Below are 19,162 nucleotides of genomic sequence, written 5' to 3' on the forward strand. Positions count from 1 at the left end.
AATTCACTCCATGAAATATCCATTAAGTGTAAAATTTTTGACTGAATATTGAAATGGAATTTTTGACATAACAAGTAAAAACAAAAAAAAATGGTTATTTTCACTAAGTTTAAAAAAGATGGGAAGAGGAGGATTCCATGTGTCTCTAAGTCTGATCAAGGAATTCTTCCTTAGCTCCAATAGTAATTCTTCCACTTTCATTTGAATTTACTTCTATTGTAAGCTTTATGGCAAAATGGATATCTGATCAGCATCCTCCCCATAAAAATTCTTTATTTACTTGAACATGGTAATTAAACAATCCTTTTGCCATCCCTTCCTCAGAATCTTTCCCACAATTCTTTGAGCCTGTTCTAGTCTTTTCACTCTCTTGATGATATTAAAAATTAGATACAATACACTTAAATGATAATACAATGCCATGAAAAGGTTGTTTCTGTGCTCTTGAATGTGATATGCCTTTTAATATAATTCAGTATCACATTGATTTTGGTTTCCAACAGCAGCAAGGCTCCAGAGGCAATAGAGGCAATTCATCCTGTTAAAATTTTTTGGATTGAGAGGATATAGTGGTAAATGTTGCTGATATTAGCCCCCAGGAAACGCCTAATTTTTCTTGCTCTGAATCTTGTCAATGCAGATGACAACAGCCAATACCACTTCCTAAGAAAAGGAAAGAAAGAAAAGGTGGTCAGAAATATTCTTCTGGCCTTAAGCTGAAACAGAATCCAACAGCCTACCCCCACAATGAAAACAATGTCATAGTGAAAGAATAGCTAGACAGATCATCATTAGGTTTGAGTTTGAATCCCAATTCTATCATTACTAACAGCACAGCTTTGTCTAAAGTATATTATCTTAGCATATTTTTTTTTATCTGCTATGTGAAAGCTATTTGAAAGTAGGAAAACTCTTTAAGATCTTTTAAAAATCTAAAACTGTATGATTTTATGATAATCTAATAATGGTACCTATGAATCCAGGTACATTGACTAATCTAATGAGCTCCCCATTAATAATTCTCAAATGGGTATATCCTAGGAATAGGCAAGTATGCAATCCATAAATTTCATTTAATAAAAGATTTGTCTTTTCTTTAACCTCCTAGAAGACATTAAATCCCAACCCAGAGATTGGGGAATCTAAAAAAATGACACCCTCCCCATTTTAGTTGTGTGCTACCTTATGTCATTAATCGGTGTCCTAAAGGCATAATGTTGTTTAAAATAATATGGGGGAGAGGAAAAGACAGTACAATCAGAATAACATTATAAATAAGAGTATTTCTCAAGTGGCCAAAGGAAACACCTGTATTCTTGGGTTTTAATAATTGGCAAAGTTTTTTTAAAAATCTAAACCAGAGAACTAATTTGGAAAGTGAGAGGCTAATACTTATGGTCTGTTTCTAACAGAGAAAGGTAGCTTCAATTCTATGCCCCTTACTGTGTGAAATCTTGTTCTACTTCCAGCAAAGGTCTATAGAGGGTAGAGACAAGCTAGAACAGGAAATTGTATTTTATTTGGTCCTTAAGTAAATGCAATGCATGAAGAAGAAAAAGTCACTGTCCTTGCCATTCAAAATTACCATTTTTGGAGACAAGACAAAGTCTCCCCATTTATATTTAACCAGGGAGAAGGTTTATTTTAAGGAGCTTCTTTGATCAGAAATGATTTTTCTTTCATCAAAGCATGAACAAAGAAAGCTCAAGTTTATATTGTCTTCTCCAAATTAGTGCACAGTCATATATATATATATATATATATATATATATATATATATATATATATGGCGTCATACTACTATACTATAAGCTGAACTTCATATTTTTTCATTGGTTAGGCACAATGTTTCTAAATGTGCTGTTGGAGGAATAAATTAATGAATACTCTCAATCATAAAATACATGTCTTAACAGCTTTGTAGCAATATGATTAAGGAAATTAACATAATGTACTACAATGTGGAGATTTTAGACCAATTTTAAGCCCAACACCATATGCTAATTCACTTCACAAGCCATTTCTTCACAGAGAATAGAGAGATAAATGAATCTGGATCACATTTTCTCAATTTTAAAATGAGAATGTTATAGTGAATTCATGAATTCATTCAATTAAACATTGACTTACATGGCACATAAAAGCTAAGACACAACAAGGGAGTTACCAGGTTTCCAAGCAAAATTTCCTGAATGATTTAAAGAATTTCATGTATTTCCTATTCTGGTTGACTTTCTCTAGCTCCATTTTCTGACATTTTTTCTCTCCAATCAGAGGGACTTTAAAATTTAGTCGGCGTTGTTTTCCTGAAGGAAAAAAGAAAAGAAATTTGCATTTTATCAGATGCAGAATTTCTGCCTTCCTTCTAACTCTTCCCCCTAATCATCATTCTTTTCCATCAAACTCTTTTTGTGTCCAGACATGTTAAAAAAAAAAAAAAAAACCTACTAAGAGAGAATACATAATACGTAACATCAATATACATAACAATAACACATCTTAAAATGTTCAAATTGTTTTGTGGTCACCACCTCCCATCCCTCAAAAGCCATAGTTTATTTAGAAGCCATTGGAGGTTTTTGGTCATGAAAATAAAATGATTAGATCTGTACCTTAGGAAAATTTCACTTATCAGCTATTAGAGAGTAAAATTTCTTAAACTGTGGATCATGACCCCATATGGGTAACAATGGGGGAGTTGCAAAATTATGATTTATTATTAGTAAATGTTTGATTTGCGTACCTATTTTATATATTTATATATCTGGATCACATAAAAATTTCCCCAGTAAAAAGGAGTTGTGAGTGGAAAAAAAATTAAGAAGCCCTATTATAGGGGTAGATTCATAGGGGCAAAAGAAGAGAAAGAGGTCACTGATACACCAAAATATTTGAAGCTATACTTTTTTCATTGTAACAAAGAACTGGAAACAGCTGATGCCTATCAATTGGGACAATGGTTAAACAAATCACGGTATATGCACATCTTTGAATATTTTGTGCCACAGAAAGAAAAATATGAGGAATTCAGAGAAGCATAAAATGACATAAACTGATGCCAGAGCAGATACAACAATATGTACAGTGACTGTAACATAAATGGAAAGAAAAATTTTTCCAGAAGCACAAATATGGAAAAATAAAATAATGTATATCTAAGTATGATAAATAAAAATAAATAAAATAATTGGCATTTCTAGAACTTCAGGTAGCCTATGTTTTGATTTAAGAGATTCCAAGGTTTTCTCCATACAACTTTGTCATCCAGACACATTTTACTCTGCTTCTTCATCCCTAAATAATCATTGGTGAGAATGGGGTGTACTAGCAAAAAATGAGACTTCTTGTAAGGAATCCTGGAAAAGTCCTTTGAATACTTTCAAAGAAACTGGATTAAAAAAAAAAAAAAAACAGAGAGAACCCAAGATTAATTAAACAAAACTTGAGGTAATTAGCATGGGTATCTTCCTCTTCTCCCTCTAGTTTCCCTTCTCCTTCTAAATAAGCACTCACCACCATTAGATATAGTATGTTTGGTGCCAGTAGGGACATTTTGAGTAGATAGGGACATGGACTGAACATCATAGAGGACTTCAGGCTTAGACCACAGAATGAGCCTGGAAAAATCTGTGCTGAAGTTATAGCATTGAATGATCTGACTAGAGTTAAGAAGTAGCTCTTTTCCCTTCTTAAGCCTCCTTATGGAATTTTGCAGCATCACTTTGATGTCTCTGGAAAAAAAAAAAGAGAGATGAAAGCATTGAGTCCAGTGAGAGAATGAAGTTGTTATTGTTGTTCAGTCTTTCAGTCATATCTGATTCTTCAAGACCCCATTTAGGATTTTCTTGGCAAAGATCCTGGGAATTGAATGGTTTGCCATTTCCTTCTCCAGGTCATTTTTGTCCAGAGTCACATCGCCAGTAAGTATCTGAGACCAGACTTGAACTCAGGAAGATGACTCTTTGTGACTCCAGACTCAGTATTTCCTGCACTGAGCCACCTCGCTACTTATCTTCTTACCTGACTTAAGGTCACACAGCTACATGTTTATGGCTAAATTTGAAGTCATCTTTCTGATTCAAAGGACCAGCACTTTATCCATTGTACCACCCAGCTATCTAATGAATATGCAGAGCCACATATATTATGTGAACATAGCCAATGAGGGTATTTGTTTTGCTTGAGTACATATTTGTTATAATGACTGTATATGTAAGTAGATGTATGTATGTATACATTTATACACACGTATATGGAGGTAGGTGTTTATATACATATAATGTATGTACGTGTGTATGTATAATGTCAAACTTGATGATTTTAAAAATTCTTTATGTGAGATCTACCTTGCTAAAAATAATTTTATTCAGAAAATATCACTTAGAAATTTTTGTGGATTATTTATTGTATAGCCTTTAGTGCCTCTGATGTTCTTCATGTCTTCTCAATCTCCATCTATGACTAAAACAGCATAGCTAAAAATGTAGTATCCGGGATTTCTGTTTATCATTGTTCTGATCACATTAGGCTGGCATATAGTAGTTACTTAATAAATGCTAGTTGGCTAATTGATATATCAATACTTGCTACTCCTATGATCTGAGGACTTGAAATATGTGTATATAGTCTCATTCTGTGTCCTTAATCCATCACTTCTCTGTTTTTTGTTTTTTGTTTTTTTATTAAAGCTTTTTATTTTCAAAATATATGCATGGATAATTTTTCAACATTGGCAAGACTTTATGTTCCAAATTTTCCCCTCCTTCCCTCTACCCCTCCCCTAGATGACAAGCAATTCAATATATATTACACATGTTAAAATATATTAAATCCAATAAATGTATAGATATTTATACAATTATCTTGCTTCACAAGAAAAATCAGATCAAAAAGGAAAAAAAAAATGAGAAAAAAAACAAAATGCATGCAAACAACAACAAAAAGAGTGAAAATACTAGGTTGTAATCCAACTCAGTTCCCACAGTCCTCTCTCTGGGTATAGATGGTTCTCTTCATCTCAAGATCATTGAAAATAGCCTCAATCATAAAATAAAATAAAAATTAAAAAAAAATAGCCTCAATCATGTCATTGTTAATCCATCATTTCTCAATCTGGATGATAGCATTGTTTCAATCATACACATCTGACAATATATATGGTTATTATGTTATACAATATCCTGACAGTTTACAAAGTTGTTTGTAGCTACAATGTTGTTGCTTTATAAATTGTTCTCATTTTGTTCTTGTTTGCTTTTATGAGTTTTTTTGGATGAAAAGAAACAACTAGCCTTTTCATATCCTCCTTACTTAAAGGAAGATAAATGAGTTTAAATGGGATGATTTTTATGTCAGACAAATCCAGAAAAGACAGACTAAGGGGATGCTTGGAAGTGGAAGTTGAAGGTTAGAGCCCTTAAAACTCACCCTAAATAACAGTGAGCAGATGCTGGTAGACATTGTTGCTGAACTTCACAGGACTTGAAATGGTTCTCAAAACTTTCATCTTGCTTAGTTCTGTGACCAGAGGAAAATGAAGCTGATTGGGGTAAGAGAAGAGGAGAAAGAATTGTGAGAACAGAATATAGAAAGAGAAAAAAGATTCCATCTATTTCCTTGGTTTTCCTGATATGTTCTTGCTATCCCATCCCAACCCTTATTCTAGATTTTGGTTACTCTATCTCATTCTTGCATTCACTCTACTATCAAATGGAAGAAATAAGAAAGAAGAAATAATAATGGTACAATGAAGTAATCCCATCCCACCAAACTCTCCCCAGATACTTTCAGAAGACAATAGTCTGGTGAGAGAATAGAAAAGAACTTAGCACAAGCTTCAAAGATTCAGGAGGGATCCAAGATCCTGAATTTTGTTTTCTTGTTATTAGCATAGGAAATGGGGTCACTTGAGGGGAAAGGGTCATGCTTTGCAGTAAAATGAATTCAAAGGAGTTATCCCATATGTATCCCATATTTTTGAGGACAGCAATAAGTATTGAGTAGGAAATGGAAACTTATCCAATGACCTGGAAATGGAGTGAATGTGGGGAGAAGTACTTGATCTTTTTTTTTTTTTTTAAAGCTTTTTATTTTTCAAACCATATGCGTAGACAATTTTTTCCAACATTAGCCCTTGCAAAACCTTTCCTCCCTTCCCCCACCCCCTCTTCTAGATGGCAAGTAGTCTAATATATGTTAAGCATAGAAGATATGTTAAATCCAATATATGTATATATATATTTATACAATTATCTTGCCACACAAGAAAAATCAAACCAAATCAGAAACAAAATGAGAAACAAAATAAAATGCAAGCAAACAACAACAAGAAGAGTGAAAATGTTATGTTGTGAACCACTTTCAGTTCCCACAGTCCTCTCTCTGGGTACAGATGGCTCTCTTCATCACAAGATCATTGGAACTGGTCTGAATCAGCTTGTTCCTTTTTTTTTTTTTTTTTTTTTTTTAAAGGTAGAACTTGGCAAAGAGAATAAAGGGTGTTCATAAGTGATTCTCTTTCATACTTTCCATTCCTACTTCCACTCTTCCCTCTCCCAATTGAGAACAATTTCTTTCTGGCAAATAAAGACAGAAATCCACAGACACTCACCCACAAAGAGAATGAAGAGAATTATGAATTTCATTGTTGTGGTCAGGATTCTCCCCTAGTCATAGGGTGGGGGAGGATAGGAGAACCCAGTCTCCCCCCTCTTCTCTTCCCCTCCCCAATGGTACTACAGAGAAGTTGTTGGTCTTAGGAAAGAGTTTTTTGTAGGATAGGAGCTTGAGTCTGAGCAGGGGCTTCCAGGGCTCAGAGATTTTTTTCTTCCTTTTTCCCCAAAGTAGAACAACCCAGAGGCAGGTTATCTACATCTTTCCCCAGAGAAACCTGGTCTATCTTGCCTCCTCATTACAATTCCTCTCTAATGATAAGGGTCATTTGTACTATACACACTAGCCCTCCTGTACCCTATTATCACTGGCATCTCCATTATCCACATCATCACTGTTGTCCTTAGCAACAGGTCAGACATTCCACAAGTACCTAGCAAAAAAGCTACAATACATGCAAGAAATGAGACAGACCAAAGTCAAACAAGTTGTTTATTTGAGGGATTTTCAAAGATATTTTGCAAAACTGTATCAGAAGTGGGGGGGAAATTCAGATTCCTGCCCCAAGTCTTCTGATAAATAGCTGGGTGATTGTGGGTAAGATGTTCTCTGAATCTGCTTTCCCATCATTAAAATGCCACAGTCTAATTAGATGATTTTAAAAATCCTTTGTGTGAGATTTACTTTCCTATGGAAACTTCACTTGGAAACTCCTATGATTGTATAATCCTTTGTTCTTCTGGCATTCTCCTTGTCTTTTCAAGGATCTTCAACCATAATTTGAGTATTGCAAGAAAAAATGCCATAATGTCATGGCCACATTGGACTGTGAGCTCTTTGAAAATAGAGAATACTGTTTTGCTTTTCTTTGCATCCCCAGTACTTAACACAGGGCCTTAATGCTTAATAAACACTAGTTGGCTACCAAATGTACTAAAACTTCTAAGTTCTGTGATCTAAAAATTTGAAAGAGATTGTGCATCCTAGACATGACCCCTAAGCTCCTTCTTTGCTCTGAGAACACATATCAGACCTGGGTGTTCCTGGGATGAAGGAGGGAAGTAGGATGAAAAAAATGGCATAATAATCCTACTTCCCTATGTGGACTCATATTAAACTTTTCAATCCACTAAAATTCAGAGATCTTTTTTTCAAATATACTGCGGCCTGATCATATCTCCTCTATTAGACAACACAACTCACATTCAAGGGTCTCAATTCAACAAGCATTTAAGTACTTACTATGGGGCAGCTAGGTCGTAAAGTGGATAGAGCTCCAGGCCTGAAGTCAAAAAGATTTTCCTGAGTTCAAACATAGCCTTTGACACTTATAAGCTGTGTGATCTGAGGCAAATTTTTTGCCCAGTTTAGTTTCTTCTTTGTAAAATAAGCTAGAGAAGGAAATGGCAAACTTACTCTAGTATATTTGCCATGAAAACCCAAAAAGGGATCAGAAAAACATGAATGAAAAATGACTTAACAACAATATTCTAGGCCTGATGCCTTCTTGGGCAAAGAATCTACTCTTCCATCTAGTCCAAAAAAAATCTAAAATGAATGAATGAATGAATGAATGAATGAATCTGGGAGGGGAAGACCCTCAGGATTTCTGGCCAAAGCAGAAATCATTGCTGTTTACATTCAATCTGAAACAATCATGACCCAAACCATGATCAAATGGGGCTTGGTGTAGGACCTAATTAGTGCCCAGTTAGAATTAGATTGGTTTTTGTTTGGGACTTCATTCTCTGTCTACATTGGATTGGGGATGGACACTACAATCTCCAGTAACCCTTTTGATAACTCCTTAGACTCATGGGTTCTAGTCTTAATTTTTTATCTTCTTCATCTTTCCTCTGTCTTAGCTGAGGCTTCTTCAAAATCAATCTCATAGCTGACTGGATTTATATGTTATGTTTTTGCTCTTTGCGCAGTTCTGATTTCTTTTGATTAGAAATTAGGGGCACTTAAGAAGACAGAATGGGAAATATTATTTTGGGCCCCATTCTTCTTCATTTCTCATCTTGACCACCGAGAAAGATTTCTGTCTGTAAAAAAAAAGAGAGAGTTAATGACAATGACGAAGAAAAAAAGATAAATGGAATTGGGAAGAATTACCAGACATTTGTATCGAATTTCTTGTGAACTTCCACACAAAACATGTCCTTTGTGATTTTTCCTCTATAGAATGAAATTGATGAGATTTAGAATTGGGGTACCTAAATGAAATTAGGGTTAATTGAAGTCTAGTGGCAGGTTTGGGGTACAGGGAGTCAAATAGAGCCCCCCTGCAACCCCTTTGGATTCGGCACAAGGAAAGGGAGTTAAATGAGGTCTAGTGGCAGCTCGAGTCCCCTGTAAAGGAATTTACAGATCTGAAAACCTAGATTTATAAAAGAGGTTTATTATGGGGTTTGGAAGTAAAGTTAAAATCTAGTTAGTAAAAAGGTGAAGGTAGAGATAAAAGGGCACCGGAAGTAGGATTCCAGTCAACAGGGATCCTTGGCATGCCAGGAGTTAGGCTACCATGTTTGGAACCTCTGCAAAGATAGACTCCAGCTTGGTCTTTTATAATGAGAGATTTAGCTAAAGGGGCCTGTGGGTGAAGTCCCAAGTTGGCTCAAATCCCATGGGGACTGGGAGAACCTGGATCTTCTATTGGAATTCAAAAGGGTGCTTTTGACCAGGATTTGTGAATCAAAAGTCCTAACTTCTTGACTTGAAAATGCAACAGCTAGGAGGGATTGGGAATCAGAAAGGAATAAATCCATCTGAAAGGACTAGTTTCTTAAAGGAACCACAACCCACTTCGTTAGGATTGCAAATCAAGATAAGCTTCTCAGAATCTCTCAATTCTCTAAATAAAAGTTCCTGAGTAAAAAGTTTCTTTGGAGGTCTGAGAGAACCCTTTAAGAAACTAATCCTTTCAGAATGATTTATTCCTTTCTGATTCCCAGCCCCTCTTAGCTGATGCATTATCAATTCAAGAAGCTAGGACCTTTGATTCACAAATCCTGTCCTTTGAATTCCAGTAGGAAATCCTGGCTCTCACAACACCCATCCAGATCTGAGCCAACTTGGGACACCACCCACAGATCCCTTTAGCTAAATCTCTCATTATAAAAGAGCCAAAGTGGAGCTCTCTCTTAGCAGAGGTTCCTAACATGGCAGCCTTATGCCTGGCATGTCAAGGATACCTGTGTACTGGAACACTGTTTCCGGTGCCCTTTTATCTCTACCTTCACCTTTTACTAACTAGACTTTAACTTTACTTCCAAACTCCACAATAAATCTCCTTTATCAATCTAGGTTTTCGGGTCTGTAAATTCCTTTACAGAGGACTCTTGAGCTGCCACTAGACCTCATTTAACTCTGTATCCTTGTGATGTATTCTGATGGAAGTGGAAATCTTCAACATAAAGAAGATCCAACTCACTTCCAGTTGATCAATGATGGACAGAAATAACTATACCCAGAGAAGGAACACTGGGAAGCGAATGTAAATTGTTAGCAATACTGTCTATCTACCCAGGTTACTTATACCTTCGGAAGCTAATAATTAATGTGCAACAAGAAAATGGTATTTACACACATATATTGTATCTAGGTTATATTGTAACACATGTAAAATGTATGGGATTACCTGCCATCGGGGGGAGGGAGTGGAGGGAGGGAGGGGATAATTTGGAAAAATGAATAAAAATAAATAAATAAATAAATAAAATAATTTTATACATAAGCAATCATATTAAACACATTTCCATATTAGTCATGTTATGAATGATTAAACAAAAACCACAAATAAAAACAAACAAAAAATAAAAAAAAAAAAAGCTCTGTATCCTTGTGCTGAATCCTTAGGGGTTTCAGGGGATCTCTATTTGACTCCCTGTACCCCGAACCTGCCATTGGATCTCAATTAAACCTAATTTCATTTAGTTACCCCAATTCTAAACCACATCACTTTCTAGCTCATGGAATTTTGATCTTCAATTCTTTGATTAAGGCTTCACTGTAAAGTCTTAGGAGTGTCAGACCCAAGATCAGACTTATTTCCTCAGTTTAGTTTTTTTCTAAAGTAGCTACCCCACAACTCAGCTGTTTTCTCTTTTCTCATGTGAAAATATAATAAATAATCTTTTTAGTTCAACTAGAAATTAAGAGGTAAGTATTGGAGATGTAAATAAGGTTTGTATCCTGTCCATGTAACTTATGTGTATGGCTATAAAGATGTCTAAAAATGCAAAGAGGAATAAATAGATATCTCTAAACTCTCTTATGGATCCCCTTCAAAAGGGCAGATCCCTACCAGATTTGATACCTGCCAAGAAGTCAAAAGTCTGGTTGCTTCATTATCCTCTGAGAAGAGATAGAGAAGTTAAATAGATTAGAATAGAATAGAAGTTAAATAGATTAGACAACACAGAGCACAAATGAGCTCTTCCCACTAATTATAAGATATTTCAATTCAGCTGAGAGAGTTCTAATTCAAGGAGGAAATTATCAAGTTTACTTAGTGTGGCAAGTTGAAAATAGGAAAATGTCATGGGATTGCTATGTGCTAATTTCTTTCAAAATGCTTTTTTTAAAAAAAAAAAACTTTATCTTTTCCAATTACATATAAAAATAATTTTAATATTGATTGTTTTTGTTGTTGTTTGTTTTGTTTTGTTTCTGAGGCTGGGGTTAAGAGTGACTTGCCCAGGGTCACACAGCTGGGAAGTATTTAGTGTCTGAGACCAAATTTGAACTCAGGTCCTCCTGAATTCAGGGCTGGTGCTCTATCTACTGAGCCACCTAGCTGCCCCCCACATTGATTGTTAAAAATTTTGAGTGCTAACTCTTTCTCCTCCTTTCCTCTCCTCTTTCTCAATGAGAAGCCAAGCAATTTGATATTGAGGTAAAGAGTTTTTTCTCCTCCAAGAGCCTCCCATTGAAGAAATCCTGGAACTTCAGATAACTCCAGGTATCCTCTCTCAAACTTAGAAATCAGCAGAAGGAAACTTTTCTTTCCAAACTCTTATAAATTCCACCCTAGACAACAGAGCTTCAAGTAATCATTCTCTCCACCGAAGAAAAAAGTCTTATGCAAATTAAATATTTAGGCTTTAGTCCTGGATTGTAGTCATTGAGCCAAAAAGATATAATGGCCTTATGGATTAATCTTTGGGATCAAATCCAGGCCAATGATGCTCAAAATCTTTGCAGATTCCTGCACCAAAGTTTGCATTTGAATATCTGCACTTATTAAAAGGAAGTGAAATAAAAGGCATATTCTTCACACACACACACACACGCACACACACACACACATACACGCACACAAAATAGTATTTTTATTTTTTTCCAGTTAGTGCAAAGATAGTTTTCAACGTTCATTTCTATAAGATTTTTGAGTTCCAAATTTTTTCTCCCTCCTTCCCTTATTCTCCTCACCAAACAGCAAGCCATTCAATATGGGTTATACATGTATAATCCTGTTAAACACATTTCCATATAAGTCAGTTTTGCAAGAAAAAAAAAGGAAAAACCATGAGAAAGAAAAAAAAAAATAGAAAACAGAATGCTTTGATCTGCATTCAGTTTCCATAGTTCTTTTTCTGGATGTAGATGTCATTTTCCATCATAAGTCTATTGAAATTGTCTTGGATCATTGTATTGCTGAGAAGAGCTCAGTCTATCATAGTTGATCATCATATAATCTTGAAGTTACTGTGTGCAATGTTCTCCTAGTTCTGCTCACTTCATATAGCATCAGTTCATATAAGTCATTCCAGGCTTTTCTGAAATCCTCCTGCTCATCATTTCATACAGAACAAAAATGTTCCAAAAGGTATATTCTTTTGGGGCAGCTAGATAGTGCAGCAGAGTGCCAGACCTGAGTTCAAATCCGATCTCAGAAACTTAATACTTCCTAGCTGTGTGACTTTGGGCAAGTCACTTAACTTAACTTAAATTGCCTTAGAGTGTGTGTGTGTGTGTGTGTGTGTGTGTGTGTGTGTGTGTGTGTGTGTGTATTCTTTTAAAAAAAAAATTTGCTGAAATCTACATAAACTATAGTATACATGGCATCCACCTCAAAAAGAAATAAAGTTTGTTAGGACTTAATCTTGACAAAAGGGTTCATTTGGAACAGGCTCTTTGGAACACCAAAGGAAATTAGCATTTCTTAAACATTTACTATCCTCTTCCAGGCAAGCACTCAGTACTAAGCTGGTCTTCACAATAATCCTACAAGAAAGGTAATATTATAATACCCATTTTGCAGTTGAGGAAACTAAGGCAGACAGAGATTAAATGGCTTGTTGAAGGTCACACAGCTAGAAAGTGTATGAGGTGGTATTTGAACTTAGTTCCTCCTGACTCCAGATCTAATGTTCAATCCAATGTGCCACTTATCTGCCTCTAAGCATCAGTGCCTCATTTTCTATACATTAAATAACTATACTTTGACAAGGTATTTTGTAAATAGAATGATTGTGCCAGCAGAATTAGCAAAGAAAGAATGGCTTGACATCAGGATGATGAAGATTTTTTAAGAGGAGATGGCTAAGGGATCAGTAAACTGTCTGACCATGAGTTTAAGAATATTCAGTCAACAGCTAAGGAAACAGACTAGGAACTAAACTAAACTTACTGATACCAAAGCAAATTTACAAAAAATAATAACTGATATGTTTAGAGTTCTTAATGAATCACAAAGCACTTTATCTTCATTATTTTATTTGAGCCTAATAACAATCTTCTGAGCTATTATTATTATCACCGTTTGACTGATAAAATAACTGAAGCTCAGAAAAATTAAGTGACTTGTCCTATATCATCAAAAGTTTAATTGAGGCTCAGGTCTTTTCCTTATTGAATATATTGACCTATAAGAAACATAATTAGCCCTGACTTTGTGCAAACATCTTCCCAAAGGAGTGACTGATGCCACACAAAGGGGAGGGGTCAGTGTTACACAAAATAAGGGATGATATTCAGTGGAGAGGGCTGATACATTAGGGGGAAGAACAGGGATGAGGGAAGATGGCCACACAGAGAGATCTGCCTGCTCTTTTCTGATGATTTCCATTTGGGGGAGAAGGAGGAAAAAACTTCTCTCTGGCATTCATTTCCATGGTTAGACAATTTTTTTTTTTTTTGTCTTTTGCTGAGGCAATTGGGGTTAAGTGACTTGCCCAGGGTCACACAGCTAGGAAATGTTAAGTGGACAAATTTTTCAGACCAGAAACCTATCTCTCTGTTTCCACCATTAACAGTCTCCCACTAACATCATTGATAGATGTCCTCATTGGAATCAGGGTCCTAAGTCTTAAAGACTAACAACAGTTCAACACTTTTCTAGGCTCATTGTCCATCCTCCTGCAGCTGGCTAGAAGTCCCTTAGTAAGAAGTTAAGTTAAACCCAGCCAGCACCCTCTCTTTATCTCATCAGAGAGAAGAAATCTGACTATTGTCATGTGGTATCTCCTTTTTCTCCATCTCCTGACAGTGTCTGCTGAATACCTCTTGGCTTCTGTATGTTCTTTTGAGAAACAAGGGTTGAATCAAGCAGTTAAATAGCACCAGGGATAGAATGCTGGACTCCTAGTCAGGAAGATTTGAACAAATCACTTTCCCTCTGAGCTACAACTTCTTTATCTATAAAATGGAGGTAGCATCTCCTTCCCAGGACTGTTGTGAAAATTGAATGAGATCATATCAAGAGAGTTCTTTGCAAACCTGAAAATGAGATATAAAGGCTTAGCTATTATCCTGTACATAACTTGTTTGTCTCTAGTTATTTGCAGCTTTCCTCTCATTAGATTGTGATCTAATGCAAGAACTCTCTTTTGCTTTTCTTTGTATCCTCAGGTATTTAGCAAAGTGCCTGGTACATTGTAGGTGCTTAATAAATATCAACTGACCAACTGGCCATTATTATTATTATTATTGGGGGTAAGGGTAGTACATGGAGAGGGTAGACCATGGAAAAATAAAGAAGAATTAAGAAATAAATTCCTGTATCTCTAAGGACAGCCTCAAGAGGTAGGAAAAGGGGGTCAGAAACCAGGCACAGATGGACCAAAAGTCAAAGTGTATGGAATAGGTTGAGTTTTTGAACATTCTGTAACCATTATTTACTGAGTTCTGAAATGTGTTTTTTCTTCCAATTATTCAGCCATTCCATATCAATTGATAATACCACAATGCTTTTCCTCATCTTCCTGAGATCCAGCTCCCAGGCCTGTGTGAGGACCCTCATTCACCCACAGTGGGGGTTGACTGCTGTTCATTACTTCTTACCATGAGTAACTGGAACTCTGGACCAGTTAAGTTTTGGGAGGCAAAGACTTTGACTGGGATCTCTCCAAACTTAAACAACATCAAAGAGGTTTTATGGGTTTGGTAAAGGGGGACAAAAAAGTAATTATGAGTTTGCAGGCAGGGTCCATTCCTGAGTTTATTGTGACTTCCTGGAAGGTGGTAAAAATGAGAAGATGGGGAGAGTGGGGAGAATGGATTTATTCATGGGATATGTCACAGCTAGAAAATTTACTAGAAGGGATGGGAAAAGAAATGTTTGTGGAATTGACTTCTCCTGTAGAGATGTCCCAAAAAGGATAACCTTCTCCTGGGACATTCAGACTCAGAATTACCAAAGGAAGAATTGTATGGAGGGGGTACAGGAAGGAGGAAGGAGAGAGAAGGGAGAGAGAGGGGAGGAGAGACAGAGACAGAGAGAGAAAGAAAAACTTGGTTTGCTTTCCCCGCATTGTTCCATGAAGTTGGTGTTTACTGCCCTTGGTTTTCTTCTTTCCTAGTTTTTCTTCTCAAAGTGCAGTAATAGAAAAAAATAGAAAAAATAAAGATGAAAAAAAGAGGCATAGAGTAGAAAAGAGGAGAAGTAAACTAATTGAAGGAGCAAATAGAAATGGATATCTTGTGTCTTCTGTGCTCAGATGACATCATTCTCCAGAATGTGAAAAGTTCCCCTATTCCTCTCAAGCAATGTCTCTGTATCTTCCCTGGGAAGACCATGAAGAATGTGTTCTGTATGGGGCTACAGGAAATCCATCATTCCCCCAGTCAAGTAATTTTCTACTACCAGATCTTATTTGATCCTCAGTTGTGACCAGATGTACAATGTTATTCTAACTTTGCTTCTGTTCCCCTCCTCTTTTTATGTTTGTTCTGTTGATTCAGCCTCTAACTTGTAAGCATAATACGAATATTTTTCCCTTCCCTACCCCAAATACTAAGTAAAAAATAAAGAGTCTTGATTATCTTAAGATAAAAAAAAAATTATCTAAAAATGCATGAGACTCAGAGACTCACTGAAATCTCTCAATTAATTCTGAAATATTCCTGGCCATGGATGGAAAGATATAGTGAAAATAAGGCAAAAAAAATGTTCTGAGTAAGCTAGAAAACTAGTCAGTGAAGCAGCTTTCTAGGTACCTGATCTCCTCATAACCTTTTCTGGGGGGAAAAGGGGAGGGACCATACCCAATGTCTAGAGAACAATTGGGAAAAAGTGGAAGGGGAAGCATAAGGCAGGAGTTCTGACTTTCTTTTCTGTCTTTCTGGCAGGAGGTCTCTGCAGCTGCAGCCATCTGTGGAAGGAAGCTTGTTGGGATCCTATCCTGAGTTCGTGTGTATGTCCTAACTGCTGATGTGGGCATCTATACCAAGATTTACTACTTTGTCCCCTGGATCCAAGATCTTATCTATCAAAACTGAAACTCTCTGCCTCTGGTCTCTGACCATCACTCACCAACTGACTCCCTCACCCATGGGACACTGGACTTTTTCCTAATCCTGTCTTGGGTCTCTGAATGAAAGCCCCAATAGAGGGACCCCTGTTTATATTTGTATATGTGACTTCTTTACTTATATTCTTTCTCTATATTCCCACTAAATAAGAGACTCACACCACAGGCCAATAGCTAGTGTAGATGCCCTCTCACCTTCACTTTGGGGCAATTAAAACAATATGTAGAAGATTCTTCTCCCTGCCACTATAAGATGAGTTTTCCTTCCTCTGGTTGTCCTTTGTTTTCTACTATGTTGTTCTTTCTATGTTGTACCTGCTACTCTCTAGGCAAATATATGTAGACAATTTTCTCCCTTACCTACATATTTAGTGTGAAGCCTTGTCAGATTTCCAAAGACTTTAAGTCAGTATATTGGGCAATTAGGTGTCCTGGTGGATAGAGCTCTGAGACTGGAATCAGGAAAGCTCATCTTCCTGAGTTAAAATCTAGTCTCAAACACTTAGTAGCTATGTGACTCTGGGTGAACTACTTAACCTATTTGCCTTAGTGAATCAGTGAAATACGCTGTTAAACCACTCCAGGATCTTTGCCAAGAAAACTCCAAATAGGTTTATGAAGAGCTGGACACAACTGAACAACAAAGCTGATATATTATGACCAGGTCTTGTTAAGTGAGATAATCACAATCTATTTTCAGGGACTGTCTTCTAAACCACTGTTTACTTTCCTAATCTGCTTTTTTTTTTTTTTTTTTTTTTTTTTTTTAATCTGAATCCTTTATCTTTAATTGCCAACAGTGATTTTTAAAATGACAAGAGGAAAAAAAAACTCTACCATCTTCCCTAAAAATATGAGTTTCTTGACCCCAGTTTCTAGATGTGTCACTTAGATTTCTTCTCAAGTTCTCCTTCACTTCCCCATGAATCACCAGCATAGATGGTAGTTAAATGTCACAGGTCTTATGAGAAGGTTCTTACCAAAATCCAGATTGTTAATGGCAGATCAACCATTTACCAGGGAATCACCAGCTTTGAATACTAATCTCCTTTTACTAAATCCAGTCAATTCCTAATGTAGATCTTTCTTTCCTTGAGTCTAAGGAGAAGCCTGTGTTCTCTATCTAACTTCCCCTTGGGTTCTAACAATTCAATCTGAATTTTTTTCTGAAGCTCTCAGGACTTTCTAACAGTGTAGTTTCATCATGATGTTTATAGGTTCAGATCCCACCTTTGATGTTTACCACTCTGTGATAATTTATGTCTTCCCAGAGTATATAACCTGGGAAAATTATTTAACTTCCCTGAGAACCTTAATCTATTAAAGGAGAGGGTTGGAATTGTAGTACATAAATTCAATGTAATATTACTTCCCTGTAAGAAATGTTACTGTGAAAAATAAAGTGAAACATGGGAAAACTTATAGGAACAGATGTAAAATGAAGTAATCAGTCAAAAAAGCAATATACACAATGACTACAACAATGCAAATGGGATTTTTTTCAAAGAAAAAAATTAAAGTGAAAATCATGTTTTTTTAAAAAGGGTCAACTTTGGCCCCAAAGAAGAGATACATAAGGATCCACCTTCCTCTTTCTCTTCATTGTAAAGGTAGGGAGATACAGGTATAGAATAGTATAATAATGTCAGCCTTCAAAATGTGATCCTTTTGCTGAAATGATTTTTTTCTTTTAGTTATTATTTATTACAAAGAAAGAGCTCTTTGAGAGTGGAGAGGAATAAATCAGCAATAAAGGTGATATAAAAACAAAAGTTATCAATGCTAAACATTCGTACTGTCAAAAACTAAAAACTAAAGAAAATGGTGTGTGTTTTTTAATTAAGTATAGGGGAAATTTGGAGGGGGGTTGTGAAAAAAAAGTTGTATTTATAGTACCTTAAAGATATGACTCCAGATAGCAGGTACTACTTGAAGCAAAGAAGGGGTACATGGTGGTGATGAGACTTCCTTCCCATACTTGCCATGGCCCTTCTCAATAGACCCATACTAGCTTTTTCATCTCTTTCAAGTGTTCTAGCTATATAATTACTGCTTCTATAAGAGCAGTTAGACTGAAAAGCCCGGTGATGATTCATGGTGACAATTTGGGCCAGACATTCCAAATAAGCAGTGATCATCAATAATATATATTCTTATCTGATTATTAACAGAATTGTATATAGAGAGCAGTTAGGTGCAATAGTGGGAGTACTGAACTTAGAGTCAGAAAGGCACAATATTCATGAGTTCAATTCTGGCCTCAGACCCCCTACTAGCTATATGGTAAGTTACTTAACTCCGTCTCTGTTTCCTCAAATGTAAGATGAAGATAATAATATATATATATATATATATATATATATATATATATATATATATATATATATATATATATATATATATATATATATATAATATATAATATAAAATAATAATAGCACAAACCTTCCAGGGTGTTAAGAAGGGTCAAATTGGGATCCTAAAGCATTTAGCACAGTACCTGGCACATAGCAAGAACTATATAAATGTTAGCTATCACCATCATTTATACACTCCATAATATGCACACACATATATGTGTACATGCACAAGTATATAGAAATAAAAACCAAATACATCTTGATGTACCTGGGTTCTAATGATGGCTCTAACATAAATTACCTATTGCTTTTAGGCAAATCTCTTTTCTGGGCCTCAATTTCCTTATCTGTAATACGATGTAGCTGTAGTGAATGATTTTTAAGGTCCCTTCTATTTCTATGATCTTCATCCTTCTCCATAATACCAAAAGG

General features: G+C 35.9%; 1 protein-coding gene across 2 annotated transcripts; it reads right to left on the reverse strand.

Annotated features, from left to right (window-relative positions):
• Positions 1-433: 433 nt before the first annotated feature.
• On the reverse strand, positions 434-6,981 carry LOC141542969 (putative inactive serine protease 37). 2 transcript variants are annotated; one of them, XM_074267714.1, is made up of 5 exons: positions 6,611-6,981; positions 5,428-5,539; positions 3,514-3,731; positions 2,168-2,306; positions 434-663 (listed from the first exon to the last, which is right to left on the reverse strand). In XM_074267714.1, exons 1-5 carry the CDS (start codon positions 6,642-6,644, stop codon positions 534-536), a joined length of 633 nt encoding a protein of 210 aa, XP_074123815.1. In that variant the 5' UTR covers positions 6,645-6,981; the 3' UTR covers positions 434-533. The 2 variants fall into 2 exon arrangements, with proteins under 2 accessions (XP_074123815.1, XP_074123816.1); XM_074267715.1 differs by having other exon boundaries at positions 2,131-2,306.
• Positions 6,982-19,162: the final 12,181 nt, after the last annotated feature.

The sequence above is a fragment of the Sminthopsis crassicaudata genome, chromosome 5, assembly GCF_048593235.1.
Source record: "Sminthopsis crassicaudata isolate SCR6 chromosome 5, ASM4859323v1, whole genome shotgun sequence".
Taxonomy (NCBI): Eukaryota; Metazoa; Chordata; class Mammalia; order Dasyuromorphia; family Dasyuridae; genus Sminthopsis; species Sminthopsis crassicaudata.

Bases quoted from the DNA above. Each gene is read 5' to 3' on its own strand.
- LOC141542969 (XM_074267714.1), bottom strand. From the start codon at position 6,644: ATGAAATTCATAATTCTCTTCATTCTCTTTGTGG. The intron at 3,732-5,427 runs GTGAGTTTTAAG...TTTTTTTTCCAG, and splicing joins TCTGCTCACTGTTATTTAGG to AGACATCAAAGTGATGCTGC. The intron at 2,307-3,513 runs GTGAGTGCTTAT...TTTTTCCTTCAG, and splicing joins ACATACTATATCTAATGGTG to GAAAACAACGCCGACTAAAT.